This window comes from Ornithorhynchus anatinus, chromosome X3 (assembly GCF_004115215.2).
Source record: "Ornithorhynchus anatinus isolate Pmale09 chromosome X3, mOrnAna1.pri.v4, whole genome shotgun sequence".
NCBI lineage: Eukaryota > Metazoa > Chordata > Mammalia > Monotremata > Ornithorhynchidae > Ornithorhynchus > Ornithorhynchus anatinus.
In genome coordinates this window covers 12,279,505-12,304,354 of record NC_041751.1, presented here as the reverse complement: position 1 = coordinate 12,304,354, position 24,850 = coordinate 12,279,505, and the positions used below count along the sequence as shown (strand labels likewise).

The 24,850-nt window shown below is 44.9% G+C and overlaps 1 protein-coding gene across 5 annotated transcripts in view; it reads left to right on the top strand.

The window, feature by feature from the left end:
• Window positions 1–19,036, top strand: part of RETREG1 (reticulophagy regulator 1) — a 79,261-nt gene extending 60,225 nt beyond the window's left edge. For all 5 annotated transcript variants that reach the window (XM_029053881.2, XM_029053882.2, XM_029053884.2 and 2 more), the window contains 6 exons: window positions 11,232–11,358; window positions 11,578–11,662; window positions 12,210–12,347; window positions 13,354–13,418; window positions 13,671–13,797; window positions 15,238–19,036. In XM_029053881.2, coding sequence (XP_028909714.1) covers window positions 11,232–11,358; window positions 11,578–11,662; window positions 12,210–12,347; window positions 13,354–13,418; window positions 13,671–13,797; window positions 15,238–15,743 — 1,048 coding nt within the window. In that variant the 3' untranslated portion in view covers window positions 15,744–19,036. The remainder of the gene's footprint in view (window positions 1–11,231; window positions 11,359–11,577; window positions 11,663–12,209; window positions 12,348–13,353; window positions 13,419–13,670; window positions 13,798–15,237) is intronic.
• Window positions 19,037–24,850: the final 5,814 nt, after the last annotated feature.

Here is a 24,850-nt window from a genome sequence, read left to right as displayed (position 1 = left end):
CTGCCCAAGGAAGTGCTCAATAAGTACCACTGATTGATTAAGCACTCCCAAACATATGGAGATGTGCCCAGTTCTGTGCAGAGCAAGCCAGAAAGACAAAGCCCCTGCCCTGTAGCAGGGGGTCTAAGCCCTCAAGGTATTCTGACTTAATAATAATAATAATAATGATGGCATTTGTTAAGCGCTTACTATGTGCCAAGCACTGTTCTAAGCACTGAATCTGTTCTCTCTTATATCCATACATTGTCAGTGTCTAGTGGTGTCTAATGATTGTCAATATTGAGCATCATTGTCAGTTGGGGCAGAAGGGGTGACTGGATGAATATATCTTGTGACTCAACTGTTGAGTCATGGCTGTGTTTTAGTTATGAAGAACTGCATTATTTTCAGGAGACCTAGCAGTAATGCAAGTTGAAAAGTATTGGTCTAAAGAAGTCACCGTAGATTCAAGATGAAGGGCACTGGTTGTCGGCATGTCTATCTCTCTTGACCATTATTGATGTATAAGTAATTCAGATATATTTATTATAGGATGGGGTATAGTGACTTAAATTGAATATACAGCAATCTCAAGGAGACTCATCTCCTAAAAAAAAGTAGCAAAATATGCTTGAGAGTAATCTGGCCCTCAATAAGTCTCTGTGTCTTCCCTTTAGAGAAGCAGCGTGGCTCAGTGGAAAGAGCCCGGGCTTGGGAGTCAGAGGTCATGGGTTCGAATCTCGATTCTGCCCCTCGTCAGCTGTGTGACTGTGGGCAAGTCACTTCACTTCTCTGTGCCTCAGTTCCCTCATCTGTAAAATGGGGATGAAGACTGTGAGCCTCACGTGGGACAACCTCATTCCCCTGTATCTCCCCCAATGCTTAGAACAGTGCTCTGCACATAGTAAGCGCTTAACAAATGCCAACATTATTATTATTATTCTCTCTTGCATCTCCCCCCTGCTCTTTGATGTATGTTTCCACATTCCAGGCCCATCGCCAGTATTGGTTGTGGTATTTGTTGAGTGCTTACTGTGTGCCAGGCACTGTAGTAAGCACTGAGGCAGATACAAGATAATCCTGCTGGACATAGTCCATGTCCCATATGGGACTAACAGTCTTAATCCACATTTTACAGATGAGGTAACTGAGACATGGAGAAGATAAGTGACTTGTCACTTATAAGGTCACACAGCAGGCAAATGGCAGAATCAGGTTTAGAACCCAGGTTGTTCTGACCTGGTTCTCTATCCACTAGGCGATGCTGCTTTGTATTGCACTTTCCCAAGTGCTTATTATAGTTCTCTGCACATAGTAAGCGCTCAGTAAATACCCTTGATGGATTCAATATTTTGCACCACCTAATTGGTCTTCGTAGTGGAGTGGAAATGCGCCTTGGAATGCCAGGGCTCATTTCACTGGCATTTAACACTAGATCCTTCGCTCTGGCAGTGCGTAGTTCATAAATAGCAAAAGTAATCATACTCGCAAATGAGGAACACCCTTTGAATTGGCGAGGGGCAATTCCCAGGCTCTACCAGGATTACGTTCTTCTCATTTACTCTCCCTGCCTGTAAGGAATTGTTTCCTTCTTGAAAAAGTAATTCCCTTTCCTTTCTGCGGGCTTACACCTGTATACACACCCCCCTCACCTAGAGTGAGAGACGTGTCCACACCCATCAGTGCTCACACACACACACATGCAAACTGACATAGCCACAGAAATATCCGGGGCCACCAGACTCACCCTAACAAGCTAATGAACACATATGGGTGTTCACATCTACTCATCCATTCACATATATGAACAATTTCATGCCCGAATGCATTCCCGTGACAGACCAGTCCTGACTGTAGGGGAACCTCACTGCTGGTTCAGCCAGTTAAGGGGTCTCTCCAACTCCAGAGTGTTCCCCATTCAATTGTAAGCCCCTTGTGGGCAGGTAATGCCTCACTTTGTTTTTCTTTCCCACTTGGGCGCCTGCCACGATGTCGACTACAAATGGATCCTCAGTACTTAGCAGACCACCACTTCCTTCACCTCCCCAAACTGACTTTACCTGCAGCCCCTTACTATCTCCCACAGCTGTGATGGTAGGGGACAGAGTGTCTGGGGTGAGCAGATGAGAGGGCTTTTCGTCCCCAGCCCAGTTGAAGAAAATTCATTCATTCAATAGTATTTATTGAGCGCTTACTATGTGCAGAGCACTGTACTAAGTGCTTGGAATGTACAAATCGGTAACAGATAGAGACAGTCCCTGCCCTCTGACAGGCTTACAGTCTAATCGGGGGAGACGGACAGACAAGAAAAAGAAAATGGAGTAGGGAGTTGGGGATGGGGGTCTCTCCTTGGAGGCAGAGAGAAGAGCATCGTTGCCGATTCCCTTCTGCCTCAGAGGGATGTGAGAAGAGAAGGGAGCTGGGGGTGGAGGCGGCTGAAGGCTTGGCTCACTTTTCCCCTGCAGCTTGGGGAAAGGCAGGAGGGGAAATCAGTGGCTTCTCTGGAAGGCAGGTGGCCCCTGTGGCCACTCGCTCACCTCTAAGGGTGAGGTCCAGAAAACCCTCCCGGCTGAGACTTCACCAGCTGCTACCTGGCCCGTCCCTCTCTCTGGCCCAGCTCCTTGGGGTTTAACCGGCTTCTGTCCCCGTGAAGCCATATCAAGGAGTAGCCCCTCCTATGGGAGACTGATCGGCAAAGTGTAGCAGTTATGGCAGTGTCATGATTGTGGACCAGTTTGTATGTCTTAGAGCACGGCCACTTCTCTGCTCTGTGACCTTGGGCAAGTCACTTAACTTCTCTGTACCTCAGTTACCTCATCTGTCAAATGGGGTTTAAGACATGTGGGACAAAGACTGGGTCCAACCCCATTATCTCGTATCTACCCCAGCATTTAGTATAGTGCCTGGCACACCGTAAACACTTAACAGATACCATTAAGAATAAAATAAAAATAGCAGTGGCTATCTATGAACATATCTTTAAATTATATATTATAAATTATCTATTCACATTAATTTCTGACTCCCCCTCTAGACGGTAAACTCGTTATGGGCAGGGTGCGTTTCTGTTAATTCTGTTGTACTATCCTAAGGGCTTAGTACAGTGCTGTGCACATAGAGCTCAATAAATGCCACTGACTGATTAAAATGACTTCCAGTTGACTTCTTTACAAAACCTTAAAGAATTATAATGGGAATAACTTGAAAACAGTAACACTGTTTTTGATCCTATCAAACCTGAAACATATGTCTTAAAATGATGAGGTTGAAGTAAGGTCCCTAATACATGTCTCCATCTTTGCTTAGTAAAAAGACATCAAAGTGTTGTGTAGTATTTAAAGACTGGTTGAGTAGGATCTGAAGGTACCCAGTTTGACCCTTTCCCCTTCACCGTGGTGGTGGTATAGGCCCTCTACTTTTTAAACTTAAACAAGCTCCTCCATCAGTTACTGTTCCCTCACTACAACCCAGCCCTCACACTTCATTCTTCTAATGCCACCCTACTCACTGTGCCCTACTCATTCTCAACACATGGACCTCTTGCTCACTCCTGCCTGGAACTCCCCCTTCCTATGCAACAGACGATTACTCTCCCCATTTTCAAAACTTTACTAAAATCACACCTCCTCCAGGAGACCATTCCTGACTGATCTCCCATCTTCCTAGCCTATTTTCCTCCACACTGCCAACCCAATTGCCATCCCAGTCCTCTCACCCAGCCTGCAGTCCTCATAGCACTATGCACATCTCTTTAAACTCTCACTTCCCTGTGTGTAATTTATTTTAATGCCCGTCTCTCCCATTAGATTGTAAACTCACTGAGTGTAGAGACTGTGTCTCCCAGCTCTACTGGATGCCCCCAAGAGATTAGTACAGTACTCTGTGAGGAGTTCAGCGCTCATTAAATACTGTTGATTGATTAGTTCCATGACCACCCTGGAAGATGCCCAGGGGTCCTGAAAAATGATGTCAAATTAGATTTCTAATCCTCCAGGAGGCTCTTTTTTTAAATGTTTTTTGTTGGTGCTTACTATGTGCCAGGCACTCTTCTAAGCACTGAGTTAATTAGAAAATAATCAGGTTGGACATAGAGCATGACCCATATGGGGCTCAAAGTCTTAATCCCCATTTTACAGATAAAGTAATTGAGGCACAGAGGAGCAAAGTGACACCCAAGGTCACCCAGAAGACACGTGGCAGAGTCACGATTAGAACCTAGGTCCTTCTGACTCTCAGGCCTGTGCTCTCTCCAGTAGGTCACGCTGCTTCTGTAACTCTTCCAATTCAACAAGACAGAAATGCCATTGAATGTCCTACCATCATCGTCAATGGTATTTTTTGAGTGCTTAGTGTGTGCAGAGCACTGTACTTAGTGCATGGGAGCATACAATGCAACAGAGTTGGCAGACACGTTCCCTGTCCAAAAGGAGCTTACAGTCTAGAGGGGGAGACAGTAAATTGAGCAATTTATAATATGTATAGGCAAGCACATAGAAACTAGTCATTGAGGAATTTCTTCATACAGGAGGCTGCTCCCCAGAGGGGAGCCTGCACAAACACACACACAAACACACACAAAATGATTGTGAACAGCCGTGCAGAGGTCGATGATAAGCTTGATGAAAGCATAGGTAATTGACCAGGGAATCTGACTCGCACCATAGTTTTGCAGTCTGATAAAGGCGGCACATTCTCCAGTGATGTACTGAGAGAAGAGGAAGTAGAAATTCAAATCAAGGCCAGGTTCAGTGCAGTTTCTAGGATGTGAGCCCGGGAACCAATCAGAGATGCCACGCGGTGTCGAAAACCTCCATCCCCATTGCCGCCGTGCCGAACGTTACTTACACGTCCGGGTCACAACTAGTCACACAGAATCGAAGCCCCCAGCTCCTCCAAACCAGCCTGACAGGGTATGTCCAGAGGATCCCAGAAAGCTGAAATGGAACCTAGGAGGAGAGAGGGCAACCCTTTAAAGAGTCACTGGAGCCTAGCAGCAAACAGGGCAGAAAGGCAGATGGAGATCAGAAGCCAACTTTGCCAGTCAGACCAGCCTGGCATGCTGAAATCAAGAAAGGGGGGGTGTCATTTTTTTGAGCTGAAATGGCAGAAGGATTGAGAGACTATCTTAAAAATAATGCCAGGCACTGCAACAGAATTCACATCAGTACAAGGACGAGAGAGATTATAAAAGTATATGTGTATGTGTGTGTGTGTGTGTACACATGATGAGAAAGTTTTGAAGTTTGTGCTATTTAATTTTTTAATCTTTCTTTTAGTATTATTCTCTAAGTGATACATTATACTCTGCTTTGTTGTGGATATTCTTGATTGTATGTAGAAATATGTCCTGGAGTTTGTGGTTTTTAGGCCTCTTTCTTTATACATACACTACCAGTCTAGAGATCCATGCTTATCACACAAGTACTGGGTGAGTGCAAGGTTGCATATGAATATTATGTGTCTGAAGGTGAGAAAGTTTCAGCACATTGCAGTATGAAAATTTTAAAGTGGTAACCTAAGACTAATTGACCTTTCTAAGAAAAATTTGACAGATGTCTACTACCAACCGAGAGCATGAGACCATTAGTCACTTCCCGAGAATGAAAGGCCATTGGCTCTCCAGATCACAGCATGTTTGGGAGGGTGATGGGCTGGAGCATCTGCTCGACAGCGTTGCTTGGTGACAGCTTGTATGTTCATTTGAAAACATGCAGATCTGTGCCAAAATAGGGGGAAAGGACAACACCGACTGAGATGAAAGAATAAAGATCATTCGGTGCAAAACTGTCCTGTTTACTTTTCTGTCCAGTGAATTTTTAAAAAGAAGGAAATCATTTTAAAAGTATGAAGCTTCTTCTAGTGATGATGGGACAGATTTGCTATTTTGAGAATCCTTCTACATTCATTTTTGAGTAACTCATCAGTCACTTGTATTTATTGAGCATCTGCTATGTGCAGCGTCATGGAGATCAACTCATCAGGGAGTGTTAGCGAGCCTCATATAAGCAGAGTCCAGATCCTTATAGGGCAAGTGACTGGTTTCCAGATGATATCGAGCCTGAAGGGGATGGCAGTTACTCCAAAAGGGCAGCTCAGTCAAGCACCAGGACTGTCCACTGTTCCAGAACCCTTCTTGCGAGAACTCAAGTTTTTCCACTAACAAACTTGAGCTTGTGACATGGGTTTGGAATTATTACATCGCACTCTCCTCTTGCCATTTCATAGGTGACTGGACTTCCCTACACCTACAGTGACCTGACTACCCCCCTCCCCCCACCCCCAAACTATCAATCAATAGCTTTCATTGAGTGTTTTCTGTCCTCACCTGCTGTATGACCTTGGACAAGTCACTTCACTTCTCTGAGCCTTGTTACCTCATCTGTAAAATGGGGATTAAGACTGAGTCCCATGTGGGCCTGGGACTGTGTCCAAACTGGTGATCTTGTATCTGTCTGAGAGCTTAGAACAATGCTCATTACCCGGTAAGTGCTTAACAAATATACCATCAGTATTATACTTATTATTATGCAGAGCACAGCACGGAGGGTTTGGGAGCATACACTAGAATGAATGACTTGATTTCTGCCCTTGGGCAGCTTTTAGCCTCCCAGATTGTATAGAGCATGTCATCTCCACTTGAAAGGATTGCATCAGAGGTTTAGTGATGTAGCTCACTATTATTGTTTCTAATGGTTGCGTCTCAAGCTATTTCACATGTAATTTCACAGCCTTCAAAATCAGGAGGCTGGACTTGACAAGCGTCAGTGGCACTATCCGGAAATGAAAATAAGAATCCCGATTCTTAGTCGCAGATCATAGCTGCTTCTCAAGGATTTCCTAAGTGCAGATGATATTTAAACCTGAAATAACTCATATGGAGAATATACTAGCAGCTAGTATGGCTGTTTGTCCAATTGGGCCTTGGAGGGTGTGATTTTCAGCCTGCTCATTCCCTGTCCGATTCGGGCGTGGCACTGGACGCCTTGGTCTGGCTATTTTTTTCCTGAAGTAGCCGGCTTCCCTCCTCAGCTCCTGCATTTGTATTCTATGGCCAGGACGTGACCAGTAAGAAAATGGTGTCCTGCAAGTGGCTCCCTTAATGCCTATGTTAGACCGATTCCTAAAGGATTTTCCATTTCTTTTTCATTTGAGGATTTCTCTGGTTGCTGATGAGCAAGTCCCTTTATCGGTTTAAATTAAAAACTGGGTTTACGGGCCAACATGGAGGATCGTTGAAGCCAACTGGAAGGGGCGTTTTATTAGCTAGAAAATTTCAAGTAATTGTAGGATATGAGTAGATGTCTTTTGATTTTATCCGATGCGGGGTTTAGATCAGTTTTCATTTTCGTTAGCACTAAGAGTAGGTTTTCATCTCCTCCTAAAATAAACCCAAAAGCCAGAGCCTGGCCTGTTTAGTTGACGACTGCCATCTGTTTGTCAAGCTTGGCCAGACTAGGTTCCTTTGCCCAATCGGGTAGATCCCCCTACTGATCATTCCTGGAGAATGCAGTCAGTGCCTATAGATTTGGGGGCTTTCCCCCCGTGGAATTTTGTTTTTGTTTCACCATTAAAACAAAATAAAAGGACCTTGTGAACAAATCTAAAAGCTACTATCTTGTTATCAGTCTTTTGCATGCACAGAAACCTCAATTTTTATAAACGATCGTGGTGTAAAAATAAGTTTTCTGTTTACCACATCTAAATAGCCATCCAGTGCAAGGAATTCAGGGTTGTTCATCAATCAATACATCGTATTTATTGAGTGCTTACTATGTGCGCAGCACTGCAGTAAGTACTCGAGAGTATACAATACAAAGGAGTTGGTAGGCATGTGCCCTGCCCACAGTGAGCTCACAGTCTAGAGGGAGAGACAAACATCAATATAAATAAATTACAGAAATCAATCACTGGTATAAACATAAGTGCTGTGGGGCTGAGGGAGGGGTATAAAGGGAGCAAATCAGGGTGATGCAGAAGGGAGTGGAATAAAAGGAAAAGAGGGTTTAGTCAGGGAAGGCGTCTTGAAGGAGATATGCCTTCAAAAAGACTTTGAAGATGGGGAGAGTAATTGCCTGTGAGACATGAAGAGGGAGAATGCATCAGAAGAATTCAGATCATTCAGATCCCACCATAAAATTCATATTTCAAAGTGGCTATTTGTGATGCATGCACACAGAAATGTACGCATTTATAGATCTGTTTAGGTACTTAACAAAATGCAATTGTTTATTCATTTCCTATGTCCTAGGACAAAGACTGTTTTGAGAACCATGACGTATCAGAGTCAGAAATTGACACCAACAAAATGGCTGTCATCGTTTAGCCAAAATTATATTAGATGAAGGATTGTTTGTCGTATAATTGCTCAATTTGCCATCTAGCATGAAATCTTCTGTGTTCATTTGTATGTTCTGTGCCCTGTGTAAGTAAACCAGCAATTTATATTTGCTTATTGTAGTTCAGTTTCCATGAAGCATAAGAGGTTTGTAACTGTGACAGATGAGTTGTTAGCTGGGAGATGGAAGTAGGTGCGTTATTTTAAAACTTTTTTTAAAAGAAGCAGATTATAGAGAATGGCTTAATCTTTCTACTGGTATAGTTGGTCCTACAGATCCATTCCAGATCATGAAAATCTATTGGCTGCGTGTGTCAGATTCCCCTTACTGAAAAACAGAAAAAGCCCCAGATGACAGATTCCTAATAGGTAGACAGAGTAGTAAGTATTAAGGTTGACACAATAACAAAAACAAACAACAAAAAGAAAAGAACACATGCCCTTGAGCAAACACTTTCAAATCTGGATTTCCAGCTCAATGGGCTTTCGCCAAGACCTTTTCATTTCCAAAGAGTAGTAAATCAGTCAGTCGGTCGTATTTATTGAGCGCTTACTTTGTGCAGACCACTGTACTAAGCACTGGGGAGAGTACATTACAACAATCAACAGGCACCTTCCCTGCCCACAACGAGTTTACAGTCTAAAGGGGGAAATTGTGGTGTTTAAGTGCTTACTACGTGCCAGACATTGTACACATAGTTGAAGCTCTGGGGTGGTGACAAGAAAATCGGGTTGGATGCAGTCTCCATCCCCATTTTATAGATGAGGTAACTGAGGCACAGAGAAGTGAAGAAACTTGCCCAAGGTCACACAGCTGACAAGTGGCGGAAAGGGGATTAGACCCATGACCTTCTGACTCCCAGGCCCGTGCTCTATCCACCACACCATGCCGCTTCTCTGCAGCATGGTTATAGTGCCCGTGTCCTGGTGATCCTTAAATGTTTTCAGGAAGATGTAGCCAAGGAGAAAGTGGAGATTTAAGGGCATTCCAGCAAAGTCCTCCCTCAGAGTCCTAGATTGAGAACAGAGGTCAAAGAATACTCTCTTAGAGGGGGACCCCCAACTCTCCCTAGCCTCTCCGACTCTTAGCCGCTGCCCACCTATCAAGCTTTTACTCCCAGATCAACCATGCTACCTAGCCCAGATAGACCTGTGAGGAAAATGCATTGTCCCTTGTGCTCTAAGAAGCAAACCATATATCAGATCTGTTCACTCCTTGTGTTCCCCACCCTTTTGCGGAGGCTCAGGAATAAAGAGATGAGAATGCATGGGAGGAAGGAAGCCCAATCTCCTTTTTATTTTTGCTGGGAAAACTACACCTTCATACAGATCCAAGAGAATGTACTCCAGGAGACCCGTTTTGTAACCGAGTTCCAGTGAAGGATTCACTGTGAGAGGCTACCCAATCTAGAGTGATGCATTGAGTTCCCTTCTCCCGTTATGTTCAAAGACAGGGAAATTCAGGAGGGTCGTCAGTCAGTTGCATTTACTGAGCACTTACTGTATGCAGAGCACTGTACTAAGTGCTTGGGAGAGTATATTGCAACAATAAACACATTCCCTGCCTACAATGAGTACGGGGCTTACAAACACATACAGATCTCCCCTTCATTCCACTGTGGGCCAGCTTTGCCCTACCGAACCCCAGAAGCCGGACTTTCCATTTTTACAAAACAAGGGAGAATCCAACTCATTGGCGCAAATAGAAATCAATCAATCATTCTGTATTTATCGAGCACTTACTATGTGCAGAGCACTATAGTAAGCACTTGGGAGAGTACAAGAAAACAGAGTTGGTAGGCACGTTCCTTGTCTACAATGATCTTACAGTCCAGGAACCGCAGTAAAACAAGCAAAATTAGCTCTTGTCCTAAAACAGACCTAAGTCATGATTCTTGTCATTTTTGATGGAGCAGGAGTTGGAGAGAAACTAAGCTTTCAATCTATTTCCGCTTGTTTCAGAATAGCAGGCTCTTGCCCCTTGCCAAGGATGATGGGAAAGGAGTCACGCTCCCTGTAAAAGATCTTCTCCCATGTGCCGGTACAGGATTGACACAGGATCATGTCTCTAGGTAACTGTTTTCAGGGAAGAGCTTTCCAGGAAAACCTAGAGAGCGCATTCAAAGCAACTACAGATGGTTCTTCTACAGTGTGTGCTTTTGTCACTTCTCTGGGTAGGACGCTATTTAGAAATGAGGGAGCACTTTTTCTACCACACACATCTGTCTTAGATTGCATCTCCGTGTACAAGGAACCGGTCGTCTACATGTGCAGGCGTTGGTGAGAATGAGAATTTTTGTGGATGTGAGAATTTTCAGGAACGCAATCCCTGTATTATAAGAGGAGGGAATATGTCTACCAACTCTGTGATAAGTGTACTTTCCCCAAGTGCTTAGTGAAGTGCTCAGCTCACTGTAAATGCTCAATAAATGCAACTGATTGACCGACTGATATGTGTATGTGGGGGGTTGTGCAAGAGTGCCACTCTTGCTTTCGAGGAGAACCGTGTGCAAATGATAATCATTGGTCAGTGGATCTGTTAACATTAATTCAGCCCTAAGTCAGGTGTTAGTATATTCCCAGATCAAGGCTGCTGGACCGGACTGCTCGACAGCAGCCAGACCTCAGAAACCGAAGTAGAGGTTGGAATGGTAAAAGAGGTGTTATCCCCCTGTAAGCGCCTTGTGTGCAGGGAATGGGTCTACCAAATCTGTTCCATTGTACTCTCCTAAGCATTTCATACAGTTCTCTGTACACAGTAAGTGCTTAATAAATACCACTGATTGAGTGTTTGAAAGATAGCCCCATTCAGGTCTTGGTAGATTAATCACTGTTGGAGTGTTACAACAACCGCTGAAATTGGTTCCTCCAAGTGATGAAATGCCTAATGCCTCATGTTTTTCTTTTCTGGGTTTAGCTGGGAAGTGATCAATTCCAAACCGGATGACAGATCCAGATTCAGCCAGTGTATTGCCGAATCATGGACGAACTTCAGTGTGTTCCTTCAAGAAATGTCACTCTTTAAGCAGCAGAGCCCCGGCAAGGCAAGTAATAAAATAGGATGACCACAGTACACTCTTTACAGGATCCAGAAGATCTAAAGGCCTGTGAATTTGGTGAAAGGCTCATTCGTTGATGCTCATTCATCTAGTGTATGATAAACCAGTTTCATACACTGTTGGAAAAATAGGCTTTCTTTATAAAATATCAGAACATAGGATGTACTTGCAGTATGAATAATTTCCAGTTTCTTTTCTTGTTAGTTCTGCCTTCTGGTCTGCAGTGTGTGCACATTTCTTACAATCTTAGGAAGTTACGTTCCTGGAGTTGTGCTTTCCTACCTTATACGTAAGTATGGTATCGCTTTGGCTTAACTCACGTAGAGCAGTTGGTTTGCTTGGCATTCGGTGTGGGATTGAAGTGTTCGAGGGGAGAGACGAGGAAAAATAGTGGTTTTTGCTGAGCTGCTTAGACAGGGTCTGTGGCCCTGGGGAAAGGAGGAAGGCTTATTTGAAACTGGGTGATGGGAGAGTTAAGCAATCAACCAATCGGTGGTACTTCTTGAGCACCTGTGGTGCCCCTTTGTTTCACCAAACAGGGCTAGCCCATTGGCAGGCACAAGTCACACCCATTTTGCCACGCTTTTCCGCACTTAACCCTTTGTTGAGGGCCGTGGAGCAGTGATGGGTCTTTCTTCTCCCACCATGCCAGTGGGTGGTTGTCTACCCGCCCGCCTTGTCACCAGCAGTGAGGAAGAGATCATGAAGTTATTGCATGGCATTTTTTTCCTTAATTAATCAATTTGTACTTGCCCAAAAGGAGGATTCATACTTTTTTTTTCTGGGACTCTAAAGGCAGGGTCTTTTTATCCAATCAATTTCTTCTTTCATTTCAGTGCTCTGTGCTTTTCTGGGTCCGCTGCTCAAGTGTAATGAATTTGGTCAGAAAGTATACAGCAAAATCAAGTCAGTTCTGCTGAAACTGGACTTTGGAATTGGGGAATATATCAACCAAAAGAGGCGGGAACGAGCAGGTATGTTTTTCTTCAATCTTATTTATTTAAATGATGCTGTTTAGGGTAGGAGGTTGGAAACCAGGAGCTGAGGTGAGGTAGAGGAGCTACAAGGGGAAGAAGTGGGAGGAAGCAAAAGAAATGGAAGAAAAACTAAGAAATTCCAGGCCAGGAGTCTGAGAAGGCGAGAGGATGGGAACTCCATCCTGCTGACTAGAAGTTTCCCTCACTTACTACCACCTGCATCGCCTTCACCAGAAACATGACACTTCCCGTGCTTACGAACGACCCTTGCAGAACTGGAGGCATCCACGACGGGCCTGGCCAATCCTAGATGAGGAGATGCACGTGACGGTCCTAGTCTTCCTCCAGGCACCCAGCATAATGTGATGATATCCCAGCCTCCTTCTTCTGGAAGACCACGGACTTCACACGATTCTAGAGCATTTTTCTAGGGGGAGAGGGAGGCAAGCTTCCCACTTGCTCCAGAGTCTCTACTTTCCCCTCCCAGATCAGGTTGGCCGGCATCTGGACCACTGAACTGGGCAGCAGAAACAACAGTCAAGGGCCAGCTGACACTAAAAATACAACACCAGGCAGAAAAGCATCTGATTTTATAGCCACGCCGCATGGCTGGCTATCCTACTTGTCAGTCATTTGTGAAAAATGGGGGTTTCCAGCCAACCCAAGTTAACTGATTTTAGTCATCAACTCCTTATATGTCAGAAGCAAGGACTAAACCTGTGAAGGTATAAATGGGTCCTTAATAAACTCCTCAGAGGAAGTTTTTGCACACCTACTCTGGGCTAAATACTGAATTAAGCTTTGGAGAGTACAATAAAGGTAAGAAGGCAACTGTCGTCGAGGAGCATACAGTCTAGTGATTAGAAACCCAGATTGTAAATGTATTAAGGATGGTGGAGGTATTTATTAGAGAGAGTGTGTGGGTAGGGGAAGCGGGGAAGGCAAGCAGTGTTGAAAGAATGGACGGGGAACAGAAAGCTGATCAAATTTTCATTTTTGTCAGAGGTGGAAAAAGACAAACATCACAAAGATGACAGTGAATTAGACTTGTCGGCTCTTTGTCCTCAGGTACTTTCATTTGCCCTCGCTTCTCTCCTTTTTGGTTTGGCTGTAAACTCGCCTAAACTGTTTCTCTCAAAAAATTCTGATTGTGATATGCACTTTTACAAATTGATCAGTATTTCTAGCATTATATTTTCCCTTTTTTGTCAGCGGGTATATTTTCAGAGGGATTTAAAAAAAAAAACACCCAAGACAAAAGCAAGACATTTCTTATCATGGTAAAATGTGACATTTGCTGTTTGACATTTTGGGGCACAGGTTAGCTCTTCAGCTGTTGCCAAAGAGCTGTCAGTATCAGACACAGATGTATCTGAGGTGTCTTGGACAGAAAATGGGACCTTCAATCTATCAGGAGGATACACTCCTCAAACGGACACTTCGGATGGTAGGTTACACATTTTATTGCTTTCTCCTCCACCCTGAAACTTGCACGGAGACGATATTTAACCTCCAGTTTGTATGTGGAAATGTTTGCATAGGCATTCATTCATTCAATCGCTTATTGTGTGCAGAACACTGTACTAAGCACTTGGAAACTACAATTCAGCAGAGTTGCCATGTGAGTATGTGTAGCAGGAAAAGGAATTACTTGGTGGGGAAGGAGGAGGGAATAGTTCCTACATAGTCTGGAAACAATCCTTCCTTTTTTATGGTATTTAAGTGCTTACTATATGTCAAACACTGTTCCAAGCACTGGGGTAGGTACGAATCAATTAGGTCCAACACAGTCCCGGTACCCGCATAGGCTCACAGTCTAAGTAGGAGGGAGAATAGATATTTAATCCCCATTTTACAGTTGAAGGAACTGAGGCACAGAGAAGTTAAATGGCTTGCCCAAGGTCACACAGCAAGCCATTGGCAGGGCTGGAATTAGAACCCAGGTCCTCTGAGGCTCAGGCCCGTTCTCTTTCCACTGGCCCATGCTGCTCCTCACTAGGTCATGCTGTTTCCTAATTTGATCCTAAGGATTTCCCCAGCCACGGGGAACCTCATGGAATATTGGGGCATGGGCGTGCACCTTTTGAGGTTTGGCAGGCCTCTTTCAAAAATCCATGTTGGTAGGCCTGTGTCAGTCTTCTGTAAAACGACAGAGAAGTGGGCTCCAGTGCTCCAGTGGGCACTTAAAAAGTACCATAGGCACCCCCACCGCCAGGCTGAGCTCACCTGTCAGCCAGCAGACCCATTGGATCTAGATCTCATCAGCATTGATTCCGACCTCTGCTGGCTCCAGACAGGATTGGAGAAGCAGCGTGGCTCAGTGGATAGATCACGGGCCTGGGAATCAGATGGACATGGGTTCTAATACCGACTCCTCCACTTTATCCGCTGCTGATCTTGGGCGAGTCGCTTCACTGGGCCTCAGTTCCCTCATCTGTAAAATGGGGATTAAGACTGTGAGCCCCATGGGGGACAGGGACTGTGTCCTACTCAATTTGGTTGCATCCCCCCAGCATTTAATACAATGCTTGGCACATAATAACCACTTAATAAATACCACAATTATTATTGCTATTACTTCCTGAGCTTCTTGCCGAGTGTGAGTTCTGTTTCACCTTGTACCTCGGATCAGTGATAATTCCGCGCCCAGATTTCCAGGGGACCTTGCCTGAAGTGCCCCCAGGCATCGCAGTCATTTTGCCCGGCCAAATCAAACATAATCGAGCTTAGGGATTTTATTTTAATTTAACCGTTGTCAGCCGTTTGTGGGCAGGTACCGGGGCTCCTTACTCTGTTGAACTCTCCCAAGTGCTCAGGACAGTGCTCTATACCCAGGAGGCGCTCAGTACATGGAACTGACCGATTCATTCTGCCAAACCCCTCGTAGATCTCGACCGGCCCAGCGAGCGCGAGGAGGCTTTCTCCCGTGACCTCTCAGAGTTTCCGTCTCTAGAAAACGGCACGGGCACCAACGACGAAGACGAGCTGAGCCTCGGCTTGCCCGCCCAGTACAAGAGGAAAAAGGAACAAATGGACGACGGTCCCAGGCCGAGCAAGGAGAGGCGATCGGCGGCTGGCCTCTCCCTCCCTCTCGACAGTGACCAAACCCTCCAGTTGATGAGCAACCTCGCTGGCCAAGTCATCACAGCCGCCATGACTGCTGCCGTCAAAGACCAGCTGCAGGGCGCCCTGGGGCAGGCCCAGCCGCCCCCACCCGCGCCCAGCGCCGGGGAGGACACGGACACGGAAGATGGCGATGACTTTGAACTGCTTGACCAGTCCGAGCTCGATCAGATCGAGACCGACCTGGGACTCGCGCAAGATCGCGAAGCGGAGCTGCAGCAGAAGAAGAAACCTTCCGGCTTCCTTTCAAATCTGTTGGGAGGCCACTAACCTGGGAACCAGAGGTTGCAAGCAGCCGAGCAGAAATAAACCACAGAAAAATTCAAACTCGCAAAAAGAAATTACATGAGCTGTGAGCTTTAACTCTTACTTTTAGATTTGTTGTCCTATTTTCCCTTCCGCAGAGTGAATTAACTGGATATACGCATATATATCAGCTGACACTCGTAGTTTGTTGTTTCTGATAGTTACTCCTTGATGTAGAAGCATGGAAATGAATTATATATGCACTGTGTTGTCACAGGTGAATGTCGAAAGGTTGTTTGTTTAAAACAATGCCAAATTTTAGAGTTTTGAGGTCCTCGGCCAAAAAATCTCCAACTCGGTTTTGTTTTTATACGATGTGTTTTTGAGACACGAGAAGCAGCTCATTTGAACCCTGCGGGGAGGAAAAGCCAAGTGTGGCAAACATATTTCTCATTTGCCCCTCCTATTGCAAAGACCTCAAGAAAATCTAAACGTGTTCTCGATGTCCAAGGATCCTTGGACCAGAGAACTTTATTTTCAGGATTTGGCATGATCTAAAGTAGCAAATAAAAATCACCAAATGTTTAAGAACACCCTAGTATTACTTCTCTAGCAGAGAAGTAACATTTCCAAGGTTTTACAAGAGTTATAGAGTGTGAGGTTATGGTTGGTACTCTCCTAGATGCCATGTCAATCAATCAATCAGTCGCATTTATTGAGGTCTCAGTATGTGCAAAACACTTTACTGAGCAGTTGGGAGAGTACAATATAATAGAGTTGGTAGGCACATTCGGTGCCCACATCGAGCTTACGGTCTAGAGGGGGGCAGTCTAGACCCACATAGGCTCTTGCCCTCATTGACACTAAATCCATTTTCGACAAGGCAAAACAAATAATACCCACTACCATCTAGGACTGTGATAGAAACGACAAATCGACAAAGACTTGGGTCCCCAGGGTTTTCCCGGTTTTGGGATGGGAAATTAGGAAATACTGATGGGAAGCAGGGGAAGCATCCTCCTTGCCTAGGTTTGCATCGGCCATTGAATTCATCTCCTCTGTTGGTCTGTGAGACAGCGAACGTGTAAAACAGTGAGCAAGTATGTGGAGAACTGCCCCGTTGATTAGTGAGGTGATCGACAGCTGCAGTAACAACGTACGTCCTTGGAACCCCAGACTGGGCAGGTAGTAATAGAGGAACTAAGGAACTAACCTAGTTTCAAAACACACGTAGTTGCCATTTGAAACCACATACGTAGGTTGTTAATGCACTTGGGGTCTGAAATAGGTTAACGTATTAAAAGTTTAAATATGAGTATACAAGTTAAAAAAAACCACAGGCATGAGAGGAAGAAATAAAAATACTTCTGTTCAAATGTATGATTTCTAGTGGAATTGAGGGCTCATATCAGCTGTTACCAAGAATCTTAAATAAGCCTCCTGGCTTACCTGGCATTTCTTCAGGTGAATACGAATATTTAGGTCCCTCCGTAAGGATCGGACCTTCTTTAGGGATGGCTTTTTCCCTCCGTCTCCGACAATCCAAACCTTTCTCTCTGCCCCCCCTCCCTGTTTTCCCAAAGAATAATGATGGAAACACTCACGTTTTAGGGTAACACTCTTTATTTATTTATTCTTTCTTTATGAGGTATTTAAAAACTAGATGGAATTGCCAAATGAGGTAAGGGGAGCAACTAACTGAAGGCTCGTCACCTGCTTTTTGTGGTTGCTAGTGCTTTTGTGACCATTGTACCTAGTGACTGTGTTTGCTGTCTTTTACTGGTAAGCCTGTGCCTTCATGATCTCACCTTTTCTGAAACATATCCATGCTGGCATTCAGGCCCACTCGGTGTACTGTTTTGGACTACGACGGAATTCCATTTAGCTCAAGTTTCTGGACGGGAAGAGATATCACATATTCAGACAACAGTAGCTACCGGGTTTCTTTCTTTTTATTTTTTTAACCCCTTGTACCTCAAAGTGTTATTTCTCAAAAAATCTATTGTCCAGGGAATCAAAGTTGCTTAAGGAGAAAAAATCTGACTCTTTTGGTGTACATGTAAGGTAAACAAAATTGCCCTTGTCACGAGTACACATTTTTAGTCCCTGAACATGTTTCTAAAATCAGTTGACTTTCCACTGTGGTTTGAACAATTACACTAAAGGAAGTTAAACATTCTAAAATGTAAACTAATTGGGGGAAAGGTGTTATCTGGACTGCAAGGAGAAAAAAAAACACCCAATTTTCTATTAAACATGGCATTGTAATAAATCGTGCACTTTAATGCTGTTTGCTCAAGCATACATTCTGGAAACAATTATCACATTAAGAAAGGACAAAGAGTCAGAGGAGTTGCTAGGGCTTTTGGTAAATAATCCTGTTTCTGTTTTCACACGATTCTACCTAACAATTTGATCACTTATTCCGGTGTCAGGGAGTCCCATTACATGATATGCTGTATAAAAATCTAATTAGCCCCTGAGCCAACAAAACCCTTGCCTTATCAGGAGAATTACGTGTAAAATACTGTGAACCTACCCTTGTAATCACTTCTCTTTGGAATATCCTTTTCAAAACAATTTCAGGATTGCTGGCGAAATGAAAGTGGATTTCAAGGATTTTAAAGCCTTCTTTGGGCTCCTGCTAAATTCTTGAGGATCAAGATTTGTATAACAATTGAACAGCTCATAATTTGGGGGAGAACCAACTTCATAAACAGTTGCAAAGGGAAAACGGCAACGCAAACAAAAGTGAGAAAGGTGCTTTTGGGATATGCAATATGAAATTGAACACTTTTTTTTCCTTCTAAAAGGCCTTTTCTTGTCCACTCTTACCCCACCTCTGTGATTACTTACAATTGAGGTATTTTTTCAAGGACCGTGCTAATATATTTACTGTTGTTTTCACGGGTGTGGATAGGCTTTGCTAAATTTTCAGACCAGATTCTTCTTGCTTGGAGTTCATTTATCGTGTTTTCACAGAATATCAGAAAGCTAGATTGGGAATGGCCTCCAAAAGCCTTCCGTGCTATCTCCGTTTCTCAACCAATTGTCTGTTAATGAAACCTCCTGAACGATATACCCGAATATCTGTCCATAATTGTGTTCATGTGAAAACCTGATAATCATCTGTTAGGCACAGTTTATCCACATAACCAGAAACTAGGACGTTGCAAAATGTCTTTAAAATGTTTATCAAAAATACTTTTGCAGCACTTTACCTAACATGAGTAACGTTTTATAAACCTGGAATAACTGAGAGCAACTGTTTGTAAAATCATTTAATAAATGTATATGTTAGTTTTTATCTTTCATTATATATATATATATATATATATATATTTGTATATTTCTTCCTTAAAAAGGGCTTTAATTTCTACTTACCAGTGGCATTGATTGAGTGTCTGTGATGCATAGGGCACTCTAACACTTGGTTCAGTAATTAGAGATAAAAGGAATAAGTAGAATTAAAACTCCTCAAGGATTTGATATGAGCCACTGTTTAAAAATACTAGAAAAGTTAAAGATAAGCATTTTTATGAGCTCCTCATAAGCTTTTTTATGGTATATGTAAGGCACTTACTATGTGCTAAGCATTATTCTAAGCACCAAGGTAGTTATGAGGTAACCGGGTAGGACACAGTCCCTGTCCCACTTGGGGCTCACAGTTTAAGTGGGAGGGAGAATAGGTTTTGAATCCCCATTTACGTTTGAGAAATGTTAAGTGACTTACCTAAGGTTAAACAGATGGCAGTTGGCAGAGCTGGGTTAAGAACCCAGGTCTGACTCACAGGCCCAGGATTTTTCCACTAATTTGTCTAAAGGCAGGCTCAGGCCCGACGTAATTGACTTGAAGTGCCTATATTAGCTCTCCCGTTTTCAATTCTGAGATTACCCAGGACTGATTTCCCCCAAGAATTTAAGGCACCAGATGTCCCTGTACACAGTAGAAGGATAAGCCCTGAATTGAGGATTGAGGCACCATTTGCATGGAAGTTTCAGAAAGCCTTGCCTGTTGCTTCTGCTTTTGGTCGACCCACTCCAACTTTTTAAAAAGGTATTTGTAAAGCGCTTGGTACGTACCAGGCATTGTACTAAGCCCAAGGAAAGATACAAGCTTGGACACGGTACATGTCCCAAATAAGTTCCACCGTCTTAATCCCCATTTTACAGGTGAAGTTACTGAGGCACAGAGAAGTTAAGTGACTCACCTGAGGTCACAGAGCAGACAACTTAGTCACATTTTGCTGTGGTCCCTAATTACCCGAACAAGAAGGCTATCGAGGAGATAGATGGCATTTGGCCGAAGAGTAACTTCTTGCTACTGCACTCGCATCACCCAAGCAAGCACTCCAATCACTCGGTGTTATTTATTGAATGCTTACTGGGTTCAGATCACTTCAATAACCATTTGGGAGAGAGACCAGTTCAATAGAATTGGTAGACATGGTCCCTGCCTACAAAATGTGAGCTCTTTGTGTTTCTGTTGAATTTCCCAAACATTTATTACAGTACACTGCCCTCAGTAGGCCCTCAATACATACCATCTCTAGACCGTAAGCTCGTCCTCCAGGCTATAAGCTCGTTATGGGCAGGAAATGTGCCTACCAACTCTGTTATCGTGCACTCTCCCGAGCACGTAGTACCATGCTCTGCACACGGTAAGAGCTCAAAAAATACGATTGATCGATCACCGCTACTACAGTTAATGCACGGAAGAGCTGGGTGACCACCCGTAGCCCAACCACCCCCTAACTTCTCAAACGTCATCAGGCTGTTAGATGTGAGGTGGGAATAGCGAGGGGGTCATGGATGTGAGCCTTCCCTCTTGCAGCCACTAACAGATACTCGCCCTGATGGCTTCAGTGATCCTGGAATGGGAGGCATTTTTCTGCTGCGGAGGACCCACGTTTTCCTACTTCCTATTTCCCCCCCCCCACACCCTCTCAGACAAAAGTCTCAGCTATACGGTCAGTGGCGTTTTATTCTTTCTCTTCTTCCCCAGGGTCTGGTCCCACCTCTCCGAGGGCCTAGACACCAAATGAGTAGATTTTGGGTCTTAAGAGAGAGAGGCGCTCAATGCAGTCCTCAAGACCGCAAGCTCCTTGTGAGCAGGGAATGTGTCTGTTAGTATCGTTAAATTGTAGTCTCCCAAGCGCTTTAGCACACGGTAACTGCTCAATAAATACTATTGATTGATTGAGCCCAGAACCTCTCTAGGGTGAAACTTTTCCGCTCTGTCTTCAAAAAGCAGTCCTGTGCTCTGCTAAAGGTACTTCCTGTGTCTGCTTTCCCAGCACTTAGTTCAGTGCGCTCGGCACAGTAAGACTTAATAAATGTTACTACAGAAGTAATGCTGTAATAATCCTTGAGAATGGAATCAATCAGGAGTGGTATTTTCGTGAGTGGTATTTACTGAGCACGTACTATGTGCAGAGCACTGTGCTAAGCACCTGGAAGAGTATAGTTCCATAGAGTTGGTAGATATGACCCCTACCACAAGGAATTTACCATCTGAGGGTACCTTACAGTCTGGAGGGGAAAAATTATTCCAATGATCTCAGAAGTCAGCTACATTTTGGGGGTTTCTGAGAGTGAACCTCTGAGCCTAGGTCATAGTGTAGGTGAGATTTTGATATCGTCAGAAAGGTCAAATATGACCTTCCATGCAGAAGAAAAATGGCATCCTCAGATCACCCACCCTGAAATAAACCAGTTGGGCTGGGTCTATCAGGCCGCCCACACGTTTCCCTAAAGATGATCCCAAAAGATCTGTCCCAATTCTCTTGAGCAAATTGCCGTCTGCATGTTTGTGTTGGTTTATGCCTGATGCTTTATAGGAGTGGGTGGATTTGAAGCCTGGTGACTCAACCAAAGTCAATAAGTAGTTAAGTACTCTGATGTGCTTCCTCATTCACCGAAGAAGGCCATTATCTGATTCCTGCTGAAGCAGACCGAGATTTGTGTCAAAGGAGCTACATTAAATCCTAAATTAGGTCATCTCCATAAGAGATAATCTCCATTAATAAGTGTGTGTTCACAGGCATTTGGGTGACTTATTCCCGACCTAGATTCCGGTCCAGGCGTTCAGAGAAATAGGGCCGAGAAAGCTGTGGGCAGTGACCGACGGGGGCAGCGAGCAAGGTCAAGGGTTTGGCTTGAGGCTGAGTCCTTTGACTGAGGCTGAATCCATCAGCAGCAGCAGCAGCAGCAGCAGCAGCAGCAGTTCACATAAGGCCGTTTCTGGAGGAGACTCGAGGGCTTCCTCTCCGGAGAGGAAGTAGCAGCAAACACCCCATCTTCCAGATCCGCAGCTGCCTCGGCTTCCTCTCTGGGTGCCTTTCTCCTCTCCCCCGAACACCACCTCCACTCCCCTGACAAAGCTAATCATAACTGTGGTATTTGTTAAGTGCTTACTCGGTGTCAGGCACTGTAGTAAGCGCTGAGGGGGATATAGGCAAATTGGGTTGGACCGTCCCCGTCCCCGTCCCCCATGGGGCTCACGGTCTTAATCGCCATTTTACACATGAGGGCACTGAGGCTCAGAGAAGTAAAGTGACTTGCCCAAGGTCACACAGCGGACAAGTGGCAGAGCAGTCATTAGAACCCAAGTCTTGCTGAGTTCCAGGCTCGTGCTCCGTTCGCTAGCCAGTGCCCGCTGTCATCGAAGCGAGGATCCCCAGTCTTTTGGGGCCCTGCCGGCATAGTGGGCATTGCAATGGCCACTAAAATTTGAGATTAAAATCGATTTAAAATCGATTAGACTGTAAGCCCGTCAAAGGGCAGGGACTGTCTCTATCTGTTACCGATTTGTACATTCCAAACGCTTAATACAGTGCTCTGCACATAGTAAGCGCTCAATAAATACTATCGAATTGAATGGCCAGGCCGTGGCAACAGTGCCAAGTGAGGCTGGCTTCAAAACATTTTCTCAGTCTTCAGAACGAATGGGTGCTCAGGAGGTAGAGCTAAGTCTTCTAGGTGCAACCTCTCCACTTTCAAATAATAACAGTCCCCTGTCCTGTGACGCGTGTCTTGGACTCCAGAGGATCTTTTTCCTCTGGAGATTGAAATTGCTCTATAACCACAACGGTGATCAAAATCAGTGAACCTGCATTTAGAGCATTTTAGTTTAGACATCAGTGTAGGAATTTGGGACTATAGCTGAACCAAACCCCCGACCCCCAAACAAGAAAATGATGAAAGCTGGAAATTAATGAGTAACAAAGATAGGAAAAGATGACCACAGGAAATACTAAAATTTGTAAAGTAATAATTACATCCATTGAGGTTCAAGGCTGTCAGAGCCAAACTGAAAATGTCATTAACGGACATTATAAGGCCGGTACCAGGTGTAGGGGAAAGGCTGGAAAATCAGGTTTAGTTTAATATAAACTTCAAATTAAGATAACCAAATTAATGTACTGTAGCTTTCTTTCCATCCCAGCTATAGCTCCGAGAGAAATAAGCTGTCATATGACTATCTCTTCTGGCTGAATCATCAGTGGTATTTGTCGAGCACTTGTGTGAGATCATTGTACTTGCATCTAGGAGAGTATTCATTCATTCATTCATTCATTCATTCAATAGTATTTATTGAGCGCTTACTATGTGCAGAGCACTGTACTAAGCGCTTGGGATGAACAAGTCAGCAACAGATAGAGACAGTCCCTGCCATTTGATGGGTTTACAGTCTAATCGGGGGAGATGGACAGACAAGAACAATGGCAATAAATAGAGTCGAGGGGAAGAACATCTCGTAAAAACAATGGCAACTAAATAGAATCAAGAGTACAAAACAGCTGAGTTAGTAGACACACTCCCTGCCCATAAGGAGCTCACAGTCTAGTCGGATAATCATTGAAGCTTTTGTTGTCTCTTGCTATTAGAGGCTTCGTCTCCCTGTTGGCCATCTGAGTTTTTCTGTCCAGGTTTCCCTGGGCTTAGTCGTAGTATCAGAGAGGAACCTCTTTGTGTTTCCGTATTTCTTTGTTTCATTATTAAGCATGTACTAAATACCAAGCCTTATTTAGAATTCTGGGTTAGGGCCAAGATAAATCAATAGTAATAATAATAATGGTATTTGTTAAACGCTCACTATGTGCCAAGCACCATACTAAGAGCCGGAGAGGGGGAAATACAAGCAAATCGGGTTGGACACTGTCCCTGTCGTACGTGGCGCTCACAGTCTCCATCTCCATTTGACAGATGAGGGAACTGAGGCCCAGAGAAGGGAAGTGACTTGCCCCAGGTCACACGGCAGACATAGTGGCGTAGCTGGGATTGGAACCCGTGAACTCCCGGCCCCCAGGCCCCTGCTCGATCCACTATGCCAGGCTCCTTCTCGTGTATTTACTGAACATCCACTGTTTGTAGAACAGCTAAACACTGGGAGAAATGCTGTAAGGACTAGGATACCTGGCCTCAAGCATTTGATAATCTTGCATGGAGGAGACAGCAAATAAATGATAGATGGAAGAGGGAAAGCAGCGTGGCTCAGTGGAGAGACCCTGAATCTCCCCCAGCGCTTAGAACAGTGCTTTGCACCTAGAAAGCACTTGACAAATACCAACATTATACTTATTATTATTGGAAAGACTGCGGGCTTGGGAGTCAGAGGTGACGAGTTCGAATTCCGGCTCTGCCCCTTGTCAGCTGTGGGACCGTGGGCAAGTCACTTGGCTTCTCTGGGCCTCAGTGACCTCGTCTGCAAAATGGGGATGAAGACTGGGAGCCCCACGTGGGACAACCTGATTCCCCTGTGTCTCCCCCAGCGCTTAGAGCAGCGCTCTGCACCTAGTAGGCGCTTCGCAACTACCAAGACTATTACTAGTATCGTCTCTGTCTGACTGTCTCTGCGCGTCTCTGCGAGATCTCTCCCCCGGCCGAGCCGGGCCGGGCCCGGCCGTGGCTCGTGCGCAGGCTCCGTCGCCTAGGAGACGCGACCTTCCCCGGGGGCCGGGCCCCGCCCCTCCCGCCGCGGGACTCCGGCGCCGGAAGTCGCGCGCGCGCCCGTCGGTGACCCTCTGGCCCCGGAAGCGGAAGTGCGCGGGCGGCGCCCGCCTTCCGCCAGCACTCGCCTTCCGCCCGCCTTCCGCCCGCCGCCCGCCCGCCGCCCGCCTTCCGCCTTC